The 13267-nt window shown below is 36.0% G+C and overlaps 1 protein-coding gene across 10 annotated transcripts in view; it reads right to left on the reverse strand.

Annotated features, from left to right (window-relative positions):
* Positions 1-650: 650 nt before the first annotated feature.
* RGS22 (regulator of G protein signaling 22) overlaps positions 651-13267 on the reverse strand; it is a 118771-nt gene continuing 106154 nt past the window's right edge. For 5 of the 10 annotated variants that reach the window (XM_027579561.2, XM_027579577.2, XM_027579552.2 and 2 more), the window contains 4 exons: positions 11003-11161; positions 7558-7656; positions 5989-6082; positions 5061-5871 (listed from right to left, as the gene is read on the reverse strand). In XM_027579561.2, coding sequence (XP_027435362.2) covers positions 5720-5871; positions 5989-6082; positions 7558-7656; positions 11003-11161 — 504 coding nt within the window. In that variant the 3' untranslated portion in view covers positions 5061-5719. Of the gene's footprint in view, positions 1591-3470; positions 3896-3945; positions 4624-5060; positions 5872-5988; positions 6083-7557; positions 7657-11002; positions 11162-13267 lie in introns of those variants that run through there. The other 5 variants (XR_003517448.2, XM_027579540.2, XM_027579571.2 and 2 more) reach the window with 5 other exon arrangements.

Consider the following 13267-nt stretch of genomic DNA (forward strand, 5'->3'; position numbering starts at 1 on the left):
CAGAGTGGTAAGACAGAAGCAGGAGTGATAACTTCTGTAGTTGTTGGGGGGGTGTGTCTAGGGTAAGAGAAGAATATCAAAGATAGCTTTACAGAAAAACAAATGCCTGATCTGAATATTTATATCAGAAGACAGAAGGGACTTACACGTATGTCATGCTAAGCAAAAAATTTCTTGGGGCACCTGGGTGGCTCAGTTGGTTAAACATCCAACTCTTGATTTTGGCTTGGGTCATGATCTCAGGGTCAGAGCCTGCTTAAGATTCTCTCTCTCCCTCCCCTTCTGCCCCTCTCCCCTCCTTGCACACACACTGTCTCTCTCTCTCTCTCTCAAAAAAAAAGGGGGGCGGTGCCTGGGTAGCTCAGTCATTAAGCATCTGCCTTCGGCTCAGGTCATGATCCCGGGGTCCTGGGATTGAGCCCCATATCAGGCTCCCTGCTCAGCAAGAAGCCTGCTTCTCCCTCTCCCCCTGCTTGTGTTCCTTCTCTCGCTTTGTCTCTCTCTGTCAAATAAATAAATAAAATCTTTAAAAAAAAAGAGAACTTCTATCAATAACAGGTTTACCAATCATTTTTTTAAAGATTTATTTATTTATTTATTTATTTATTTATTTATTTATTTATTTATTAGAGAGAGAGGAGGGGCAGAGGGAAACGGAGAGAGTCCCAAGCAGACTCCCCACCGAGCATGAGGAAATCATGACCTGAGCCCAAATCAAGAATCAGACACTTAACCGACTAAACCACCCAGGCGTCCCACTGACCATCTTAACGAAGGATTTAGGCAAAGTAATGTCATAAGAAGGTATGATTTTATAAAAAAATCACTGAGCACAGTTGGAGGATGGTCAGGCAGAAGACAGAGATACTAATTAGGACTCAGATTCAAGGTGATAAGAATCTGGAACAAGGCAGTCATCCAATAGGCTTGGGAGAAGGAGGAGATGAATGAAGAGATGTTAAGAAGAATCAGTAGAAGCACAGTCGGAAGATACTTCCTGAGCATGCTAATATAAGGAAATTGTCTCTAGTGCTAAAAAGTTGAGACTAGCCCATGCTGGAGGATGCTTTGAGAGTAGGCCAAAACGAACATGTAAATATTTATAATATAAAAATTGCCATCAATTTAATATATATATGTATAACACAATACAAACGTAAATAATTTAACTTTTCTTAACTTTATCTTAAAAATAAAACGGACTACAGAATACTTTGAAATACTGGTGTCAAACTTGAGGGTCCTATCCAACATGTTAAAGAGCTTAGAAGTCATCACTACCGTCCTCAACAAGAAAAAAGCTGAACAAACCGAAAATCAACAAGTCTCTTTGGATCCTTCAAAGAACTGTGGTAAGAGGGCAAACCACTGCCCTTAAAGCTGGATAGAAAGACAGGCAGATACAGAGAATCAGAGCTTACCAGGAGCAGAAGCTGGCAGCTGGAGTTAATTTTGGGAGAAATTCTTTGTTGTAATCGGTGACTTGCTCCAGGCTCAGGGCAGACCAGCTTGAGAGGGGCCCTGTCTTTGGGGGGCGGGGGGGAGTCCACATTCTTGGGTTTTACTTCCAGTAGCTCCACCAGGTTTTCACTGTAAAGACCAGAGAAAAAATCTCCTCTGCTTCTGGTCGGGGGAGTGGTAAAGAAAACATTTTGGAATACATCCAGAGTTCTCTTCCTAACAAGGCCTGCCCTCAAGGGAAACTATTTTACCAGAGCTTAATGGACTGGGGTTTTACTAAAGCCTAAATGACCTAGGCGAAGGGAAATACTGAACTCAGTCTCACCAGAAGACTGACATATAACCATCAGAATGTAAAACACTTCCCCTCCTCCTACACTTTACCACATCAACAGGGTTCTGGTGTAATAACCGTGATTGCAGCTAAAAGAACTGCAACCCTCAGGACCTGTTGAGGAGTCTCCAGGAAAACCCAAAACAAGAAGAGGAGACAAAAACAAGGACATATGGGAAATTTCAGCCTGGAACCCCGCAGCCACAGCAAATAGTAAATACAGCCTAATGCCTAGCCAGACAAACGTATAACCTCAGTTCCTTTGATCATGTCTTGTCTTCTATAAAATATTACAAAGCATGCTAAAAGACAAGGAAACAAACAAACAAAAAAAACAGTCTGAAAAGATAAAGCAAGCCTCTGAACCAGACTCAGATATGGCAGAGATTTTGGAATTATCAGACCAGAAATGTAAAATGATTAATATGCTAAGAGATCTACTAAAAAAGTGGATGTCGGAGCAGATGGGTCACATAAGCAGAGAGATGGAAGTTCTAAGACAAAATCTAAATGAAATACTAGAAACTAAAAACATTGTAATGTAAATGAAGAATGCCTTTGATGGGCTTCCCAACAGACTAGACGTAGCTACGAAAAGAATCAGTGAGCCTGAAGAAAGGTCAATAGAAAATTCCAAAACTGAAATGCAACGAGGGGAAAAAAAAAAGTGGAAAATAACAGAATATCCAAGAACTGTGGGACACTTACAAGAGCTGCTACATGTGCGTAGTGGAAATACCAGGAGAAGAAAGATAAGGAACAGAAGCAATATTTGAAGTCATAATGACTGCAAATTTTCCAAAATTAATGACAGACACCAAACCACTGATCTAGGAAACTCAGAGTACATAAGCAGGATATGTACCATAAAATCTACACCTAAGACATACTATATTTGAATTGCACAAAGTCAGAAAGAGAATCTTGAAAAAAGCCAGGGGAACAAGATAAGAATTCAATTTGGTTTCTCTTCTGAAAACATGCAAGCCAGGGGAGAGTGGAGTGAAATATATGAAGTGTTGAAAGAATAAAACTACTAACCTAGAATTCTGTATACGGTGAAATTACCCTTCAAAAGTGAAGGAGAAATAAAGACTTTATAAGGCACACAAAAATTGAGGGAATTTGTCTCCAGCAAACCTGCCTTACAAGAAATGATGAAAGAAGTTCTTCAGAGAGAAGGAAAATGATAATAGGTCAGAAACTTGGATCTACATAAAGATGGGAAGAACATTAGAGAAGGAATAAATAAAGGGGAAATAATGTTTTATTTTTCTTATTCTTAATTGACCTAACAGAAAACAGTTTAAAATAATAATAGTAAGAATGTATTCGGTGATTATAGCTTAGGGACAAGTGAAATGAACTGAGAGCAAAGTGATAAGGGAAAGGAGGGAGCAAGAGCACATGCTCTGATATAAGGCACCTGCACCACCCACGAAGTGGTACGGTAGTACTTGAAAGCAGGCTTTTATTAGTTGTAAATGTATACTGCAAACTCTGGGGCAACTTCTTTAAAAAAAGAAGTATAATTGACGTGTTAAGAGAGGAGAGAAAATGGAATCTTATAAAATGTTCAATTAAAACCAAAGGAAGGCAGAAAAAGAGTGGAATACCAAAAAGAAAAAAGAAAAAAAAAAGGAAGGGAGGGAGGGAGGGAGGGAGGGAGGAAGGAAAGAAGGAAGAAAGGAAAGGAAAGGAAAGGGAAAAAAAGAAAAGAAAGAAACAAAGATCTAGTGCAAAGCATAGAAATGTTACAAGCTTCACGGCCACCCCAGGGTGTGGAGCGGAGCGGAAGCCGAGGAAACCACAGGGCTTCAAAGCTGTAACAAGTGTCCAAACCACTGCTTTAGAAGAAAATTTCTATCTGAAGTGTGCCTCCTGATGCCTCCCCCCTTTAAGATGTTTCTTTAAAACTCTTTAGAGAATCAGGAATAGCAATTTCTACTTTGAAAATACTCTCTGGGGTTCTGAGAGAGAGGAAGTCCATTGCTTCCCAGCCGGTAATCCAGGTCACAGTCTTTAGAGTGTCGCGTCCCGAGGCCTAGAGCTGGTGAAGTTCATTCTTCCGCATCATTTCTGACACTTTCTCCTTTCTCTCTGGGAAAGAGGAGAAGAGGGTGTGTGTTTGGGCTCTCTGTGATACACATGTAACCCCAGTAAATAAGGGGTCCTTTACCTTTTCAAGCTCTTCTCGTTTACCCTCACAGTTCACTGCAAAGAATGATCCTTGGAGCTGCTCTATCAGAATCACCTAGGACATCTGTTAAAGAGGGAGATTCATGGGTTTTGCCCAAGAGCTATTGAATCAGACTCTTGGAGAGCGAGCCCAGAAATCTGCCCTGCTGGTAAGTAACTCTTACACACACTAAAGTCTGCATTTGAGGACCACTGCTTTAATATTCAGTTCCTTCAGAGCTGGGGAAAGGGATGGGGTTCGAAGTCACTTCTCTTTGTTTTGGGTCAATGTACTGCTAGGAGTATTTGCCCCTAACCCCCTGCTGATTATATCTGCTAACGAAATAGAGTAAATGCTCCAAGAATATTTACTGAAAGATTACCTGAGGAGCATAACACGGTACTTTCTGATGTTCTGTGATTAGCAAACCATTTTCATTCTTCTAACCTAGACAGAAGTCATTTTATTCTAAATAAGTTTTTAAAAAATTTTATGGTCTTGTATGTCATGTATACAGAATAGCTATCATTTTAAAACTATGAGAGTACAACATGCCAAACTTTATTTAGATGGTAAGCTTGCTCTAATGCAGGCCATCAAAAAAAATCACTTGAGCTTCCATATCAGTTAAATTTGGTTTAAGGAATTCCTGCAAGAGAAAAATAAATGGCTGAAAACAGAAGCAGTTATGGAAAATCTAAATCGAAAAGAAACAAAAGACTTAACAAAAAGTTGTAATAAGGATCAAAAAAAGAATGAACGGATATATCAGCAAACCCTCCAGGTTGAGGCCCCGTGAGGGTGGCCTAAGGGGTTGGGGAACTTGCAGAAGGGTACAGTGGCTAGGATAAACCAAGAGAGAAAAAAGATGAACAGGCTAAGAACATGAAGGCCTGCTCATCAAACCCTCCCAAGAACCAAAAAACCAAAATTCACAAAAAGCTAAGCAGTAAGATAGAAGATCGGAGAAACGGGACCTTTACTGGGTTCTTCAAATACTGGCTCCCTGGGTCACACATATACCACATGTTTTACTATACTACTTTGTAAAGGCATTGAAGCCTTTACCTTAGCAGCCAGTCAAATTAAAACTGTATAATCGTATCAGTATCTGTAGGAGAGAAGGACTTGGCTTGATTTTCAGTTCTTTATTTTCAGTTTCTTCTTGTATTCCCAACTTGGGGAGATGGAACTTGGAAAAACTCGGGAAACTGAGCTAGACCCTATTCTGTTGTTCTTTGTGGAAGAAAAGAAAAGATAAGGAGTAAATAGAAGCAATAAGTGATCATTCCCTGGAAGCATTCCTTTTCAGGGGACTGTGCCACTTAGAAGGGAGGCAAGGTGCTCACTCTTACCTATCAATTTGTTAGTGGTGTGTGTGTGTGTGTGGTGCCTGTATGTTTTGTGTGTGTGCGTGTGTGCAGCTGTGTGTGCACGAGTGTGTGTGTCAGAGGGACATGGATGGTACTGAACAACTTTCAGTCTGTGACTTACCTTGCATCTAGCAGCAGCGGGTTATATACCCACATGAGTACTATCATTCTAAAAATGGGATGGAGAGTTAGGTTCTCAGCACAGGAGAAAAAACAGAAAGGAAAACAGAACACACAAACACACACATACATGCACACACGCACACACGCACACACACACACACACACACGCACACACATGTACTGAAATTCTCCAAAGTTGTGGGTCAGAGCAGTTAGGAGGAAAGCAGTCTTCATCCCTTCTTGTTGTCTCTATGCTGATGGCCTCGTGGCAGGCTGAATTCTAACAGGGAAGAACTGCAGGTAGACTATCACTGAAAACTCACTCTGGATGCTGTGGGAAGATATGGTCTTTTTCAAAGACATGGCTGAAGCAGACTTAAAATTTGTAAAAGATGGTGTAGCTGCACAAAAATAAGAGAAAGAAGGAAAACAGCGAAGTTATCATCAGCAAAGTCCTCTACAATTAATCCATGGTAGAAGGTAACAAAGCAATCCTGTAGGCAGAAAGCAAAAATTACCTGTAAATAACTTTTTTTCCAGCTCTTCTTGAATTTTAAGAAGAACCCTTTCCTGTTCTAAGGCTTCTATGTACTTGGAGTAGCACCAGGTTGGCTAGAAAGACAATTTTCAAACTTAATTTTGGAAATGTTTGCCCCAGGAAATAAACTGAAGGTAAGATGACTTACATAAGTCTCTTCATTTAAACCTTCTATTGAAGTATAACAAACTTCAATAACAGATCATTGAATATAACTCTTCAATGATGTGCTGTAATTATATGTGTTATAACTATTTCTCAATGAATCAATGTTGCAAAGGCTTTATAGATTTCTTGACAGCTATGCAGGCACCTATATATTTAATTTGATTATGAATTTAGAGGCTTAAGAGAGATCCAAGTTTGGGGGGGTATTTTGCATTTGGATTAACTGCAATTCTTAAATGTGCAAAATCTATCTGAAACAAATGCATATACAGAGCATCCACACTTGCAAAATGTGGAGTGTATTATTATAACTCTACCAATTGCTGGAATAATTCACATGTATTCCTTCAATAGCAACAACAATAATAATTTACATTTATGGAATGCCTTTGGTTTCCAAAAGCTTTTTAGTTTCTTATAAAACTCTTGAGATATATGACAAGAGATCACCACCATCATCATCATCCTCTTTTCTCTCCCTTTCTCCTTTTAACAGGCTCAAAGCAAATTCCGTGATTTTTTTTTTTCAGGCTTCCAGGTAATACTGACTTGTAAATGACAGTGAACATTAGAAGCCTGCTATCTCGAATTCCACATTTCCCCCTTTATTTTTACACCGTGTTTCTGAAATTTAATGCTAGTTATTTGCTAATGAATGTTCTTCCAAATGGCATTATTACATACCACACATGTTTAGCTATTACCTTTTTCAAAATATGGTGTCACAAAATTGGACATTTCCCTTCTCTCAATAACAGTTTTACAGTCTATCAGTTCTATCTTAGCTGAGTGGCTGAATTTGTTTGACATTCCTAAATGCGAAAAAGATTGTTTCTTGAGCTAGTGTTATCTTAAGACACAAACACTTTGATACAAGTCATTAAAAATGGACATAAACTTATGAAATTTCATGGGATATACAAGTTATACATGTAAATATAAACATAAAAACTGTGAATGCATTAACATGTGTTGTTGATGGTCATGTACTGGCCAATTTTATGACCACTTCAAAGGAGTAAAAAATTGCGATGGAGAGTTGACGTTTTTCTTTCTTTTTTTAACCCAAGAATATATCAACCAAATATATTCCATCTTGTTTTCTATCTGCCTTATTCTCTTTTCCAATAAGATAGTCATTTCAACGGCTGCCTCTTAAATATTCTTCATAGGTATCAAAAAGTATTTTTGTTGATTATATTATCCAAGATCAGCTGAAATTTTGATGTTCTCTGAAGGCTCAAGGAAATTCCCTTCCAATGTCTTCCAGCATAATTTTACCTTTGTTTTCCAACAAGCACACCTCGACTATTGTAAAATAACCGAGTGACTGCATTCTGCTGTAGAAGAAGCAGTGTCTGTGACACCGTTAACTGCTCACCTGTCGACCGTACGCTTGTATGCCTAAAACTGGGTCAGTGGCTACAGTAACTGTTCTGATAGCAGATCCTGAAGAACTTGCATATTGTTTGAGTCCATCCTGTAATTATTTTAAATTAAGTTATTCCAAAAAATGGGTAAAACTGTATTAGTATAAATTTACAGTAAAAGGGTCACAATATTAAATGAAAACATGTTTTGTGGTGAGTACCACACCTGTGGTTTCATCAAATCTATATTACTAATGTGACATAACTTATGAACTCTTTAATTTTCTTTCATAGTAATGTAAAAATATTTTATAATAAATAATAAATTATGAAGAGCATAAAAATCACTCCCAAAATTCTGGCATCTAAGAAAAACCATTGTAAACAGTTTCATAAACATCCATCCAAAATTCTCACCAGAAAAAGACATAGATATAATCTATAATTTTAATATTTATATTTTATTACATAAGTTTCACAAAATGGAATCACACTATATATGCTCTTTTGAAATATCCTTTTCATGTTAAATGTTGTGAAAACGTTTCTATGTGAATAAAAGTAGAATGGGAAAAAAAAAAGTAGAATGGAAATGTAAAGGGGAGGGTTTTTTTATCAATCACCAGTATGACTACCATACAACATATAGTATAACACACGAGTATTTGGATGATGAAATGAATACATCATCATTTCCAATGATGAACTGTCCTATGCATGCAAATCCTCAATGATAAAAAAAATAAACTATATCATCACTTCAACAGGTGAATAATAGTCTGGTAAAGGTATGTACCATAGAAAATTTAATCAATGCCTGCTATTAGAAACTTAAGTCATTAAAATTTTTTACTATCATAAATGACGCTGTGTACACAATTTAGTTGCTGACAGTAGTGTCCAAGAAATCCAGTCATGAGTCAGAGGAGAACTATAAAATAAATTAACTAAATATTCGTATACAAATATTTGCATATATTAAATAATATTCCAAATCATAAATGCAGAAACTCAGGCCAGAAATAGACCAAAAATATAAAAAGGAAATGAAAAACGATAGTTTACTGGACTTAAAATAAGACTGAAGAAAAAGACAAAAATCTCTCAAAAGTGAAGCTATAAGGTACTCAATGGAGAAGAAATTTGATTAAATAGATAGAGGATTTATACACCTGTTATTTATATATACTTTCTTTCTGATTCATATATATGTATATAAATGATACATAATATGTATACAAATCAGATATATGGATCAAAAAGTTTATATATACATACATATGCATACACATATATAATATGTATATAAATCCCCCCAAAAAACTTAGCAAAAGACATAAACCTATAGACTCAAGAACCTGAGTAATCCTCAGTCAAAAGAAATCCAAAGAAATCCACATAAGACATATCATAATCAAATCCTGAAAGACATATCATAATCAAATTCTGAAAACTAAAGACAAAGAAAAAGTCTTGAAAGCAGTAAGTGAGAAACAATACTTTACGTACAGGGAAAAGAAAGAATAAAATAATAAATCTTGGAACATCAGGAAGGAAGAAAAATTGAAAGAGCAAAAATATGGCTTAATAGAATAGATTTTTCCACTCTCCTTGAGTTTCCTAATTTATGTTTGGGGTTGAAGCAAAAATTATAAAATGTTGGAGTTTAAAATAAGTATAAACAGGTGAGGGGAAAAAGACTTTTTCCCCCTCACCTTCCCCTCACCTGTTTATACTTATTTTAAATATATCCTCAACATATATTGAGGACCACATCCCTATAAAGGGTGAGGTGGTTGAGGAAAATATAAGACATTTCAAAATGAGCAGAAAATGGCAGATGATATCCATATAAAGCCGTCAAAAGAATAAAACAGAAAATGAAAACTCCAACATTTTATAATTTTTGCTTCAACCCTCAAACATAAATTAGGAAACTCTTTCTTTTCCCTATAGGGGAGAGCAGTTTCTAGACTACTCAAACTGGTAAAATGTCAACACTAATAGACTGGTGAAAGTCATGTATCTATAATGTAATATCTAAAGCAACCACTAAAATATCTAACAAAGACACACCCAAATAAAATTCTAAGAAATAGGCAAGTAATCCACAGGAGTGCCGACAAAGGAAACAGAATAAAATGAAAAACAGGAGGAACAATCAAAACAAGAAATAAAATGGCAGACTTAACTAACATATAAAAAACTATACTAAAGATAAAGAGACTAAATACACCAATTAAAAGACAGAGATTGGCAGAATAGATTTTTTTTTAAAAAACCACCGTGACCCAATTATACGCTGTTTAATTGAAATATAATGGTATAGGTAGTAAAGGAATAGAAAAAGATACACCATACAAACATCAAAACAGAGAAAGCTGCTTCTGCAGCTTTGGAGAAGTTTGGCAGTTTTTTGAGAACCTCCATAGTCCTCTATATTATTTACAAAATTGTATACATACATGTATAAAACACTATCTTTAAAGAGATCTGGAAGAATATATCCCACGCTTAGTGGTTGCTCTTGGGAATGGGGAGGGTAACAGAACTCAGAGCTGGGATTAAGAGAGTTTGCTCTTTCTGCAGTATTTACTCTTTATACAATATTTTAAGGAGGGGGGAAAAAAAGAGGCAAAATGTTAGCAGTGTTTATTTTGACCTGTGTATATATGAGCATTCATTATATTACTTTTGCATCTTTCAGTAACTTAAATTTCTTTTAAAAAATAGAATAAGCATAAGCCTATAAACAAATAAATTAGTTAGATGCAGTTACCCTTTTTCAATTCAAAGAAAATAGATAAATATAGGGATAGACAGATGAATGGATGAATAAATGGACAAATAGGCAAGTTGGGTAATTTATGATTCATATTTATAAATTTCACAGTCATGTATTATTCTGTAATTGTAATACTGAAAATGCTTTCCCATGAGTACATGACATCTTTTCATTCATTCATTTTTTTTATTCCTGATTTACTCAGTAAACAGTGATTAATAATTGAGCATATGCTGGACACTGGTCTATGTGCTATGATACACAGATGCACAAGACAGATACTATCCTTGGGAATCTCAGTCCAGTGAGGATGACAGATGCAAAAACTTATTTATGAGGCTATAGAAAGCATTCTCCAAGAGAGTGAGGAATGTTACTACAGTGGATGTGAGCTGCTTATGTTGCCTATTAAGGTCAAGGAAGCTTCCACAGGGAAGAGGTGACATTTGAGATGAATTTTAAGAAATTCAAAATGAAGTCTGAAACCTCTAACTAAAGGATTAAAGCCACTAAAATCTGTGTTCTATAATGTCTCTGTATTTTTTCTCTGGCCCAAATTCTTCTCTAAATTCACACACATCACATACCTTTTAAAAGTGTGATTCAAACCATAAGAAAAAAATAAATAAAAAATAAAAGTATGATTCAACTCAAAATGAGTTTTGTCTTACCTTTGCAAATTTTTCGTCTTCTATGACTGCCAATTTTTTTTTCTGCTTATTATATTCTTGTCTTCTCTCTAAAACACTCATAATTTTTTCATCAGTTAAATTCTTCCTAAACTCACAAAATTGAGGCCAAAATTTAAATAGAACCCCAAAAATTGTCATCTGTATAAAAAACAATGTCTCAGGTTACAATTTCATACAAATGTACTGATTTAAACTCTAATTCACCATAATAATGGATTAACTATTCTATCTTTAATATACAGCATGTTTCCTCCAACTTATTGTCTCCAGACATCTTGGTATAGTTTAGCTCAGCACATGCTTATGATCAGTGTATTTTACTACCAATGAGAAGTCTTTTTTTTTTTTAAATACACTTAAAAGTTACTTTATTCTTTATGTTTCCCTAACCAATTGATTGTATTAATAAAGAATCCATTAGGTCTTTTTAAATAAGAAATTTATGTTTTCTTTTAAAACATACACTAGTTGATCTGCCACACACTCTGCTGTTTTATACAAGTATTCCAAATATTCAGTCCATCAAGAGAAACTCCTCTCTGCCCCCCTTTTCTTTCTTTTAGAGAAAGGAAATACCTCTGGAAAAGCTTTTAAACAAAGCTGCAGATCTAAGAATAAATCTTGAGTAACTTTTAAATGATATAATCTCTTTTATGTGAGAGCAAGAAAAGTAATGTTTAAGAAGCAGGGTGGTATCCTGGACAAATGCTTTCTATGAGGACACTCTACGTTAAGTGATTAATTGTGATATTTATAGAGATAAGAATTGTTGCTCAAATTCCCATGCCAAGTATTTCCATTAGTTCCAGAGGTATACATTACTTCCAAGAAGGTAGGACTTGCCACATCAGATCAAGCCCAACATCTTGTTGCTAGGAATGACCTTTACCTAATGCCCTGGAGAAAAATGAACCATCCCATTAGGCTCCAAGCCAACTCTTCAGGGGAATAGAGGAATTTTTTAAAAAGCAAGTGCTGAAGTGATCAACAGAGTCCTCAATTGGTTGGTATACTTCACTATTCCTCTTTTCTGTATATGGATATTATTAGTAATTCTAAAGTTATTCGTTTTAAAATACAGTTTATACGCAACTAATGAATCATTGAACACTACACCAGAAACCAATGATGTACTATATGTTAGCTAATTGAATTTAAATTAAAAAAATACAGTTTTATCATTGAATTCTGTAGCTTCTTGGCATTTTGAACAAAAAGGCTAGAGATTCTTTATTTGATGAACGGCAGGCTTTTTAAAAAACTTCATTTACATTTACCTGCCATGTCTTTATTTAAGTAAGCCCTTGCTCCAATGTCAAGGGATCATGGTAGTTTTTATATGAACTTCTTAAACTTAAATACTCCCCCTTTCCTCCTCTATTTACCAACTATTGACCCTATACCTCAGTTATCTCTCCAAAACCTGAGTCATTCCTAGCTCTCAAATAGTTATTTCAATCTAGAAAGGCTTCCAGTAAAAGTCACCCAAGTAGAACACAATTTTTCAATAGGAGATATAAAACTGCTCTATTCCTACAAGTTGCAATTAAGATTTTAGGTTAATAACATATGTGCTGGTCATGAAAATTACCCCGTGCCTCCAGAACCTTAAAAGAAATCAAACTGTGGGTAAGAAAATGTTTTAATAATTATAGAGCTACTTTGCTCACTGGCAGGAGATGGGCAATGGCTTTAGTATGAGTAAAAAGGGCCAGTGAAAATTTGGCTGAGTGAAGAAAACTTTAAAGCTATTAGGGGTGCAAGTGCGGAACAGGCAGAGGCTATACTGATAACAATACTAGAACAGGCAACAGGCTTTTTTATCTACTATGCAGCCCTTTCACTCAAGTTTGCTTTCATTTCCAATTTGATCTTACTCGTTTCTGTCACAAATAATCACTTCTCGTGTCAGTCATCTATGTGTTCAAAAATGTGTTCAAAAATGCCTATTCTGTGCCAGGCATTTGGGCCACAAGGGTAAATAACAAACATTCCCTGCCCTCAAACACCTTACAGTCTAGTGGGAAAGCTAGCATGAAAATAGGCATTTTCAGTTTTGTGTGATAAACATAGACGTATACAGGATGTTACAGAAGCACAAGGGAGAGTAGATGATAACGCAAAAAACTCAGGAGGGAAGAGAGTAAGGCTTGTTTGTGGAAGTACAGATATGTCAGTAAAACTGGGGGATGGGTAGCAGGGAATGGTAAGAGATATGCCTAAGAGAGATAAATGAGTATGGTC

The sequence above is a fragment of the Zalophus californianus genome, chromosome 4 (assembly GCF_009762305.2).
Source record: "Zalophus californianus isolate mZalCal1 chromosome 4, mZalCal1.pri.v2, whole genome shotgun sequence".
Taxonomy (NCBI): Eukaryota; Metazoa; Chordata; class Mammalia; order Carnivora; family Otariidae; genus Zalophus; species Zalophus californianus.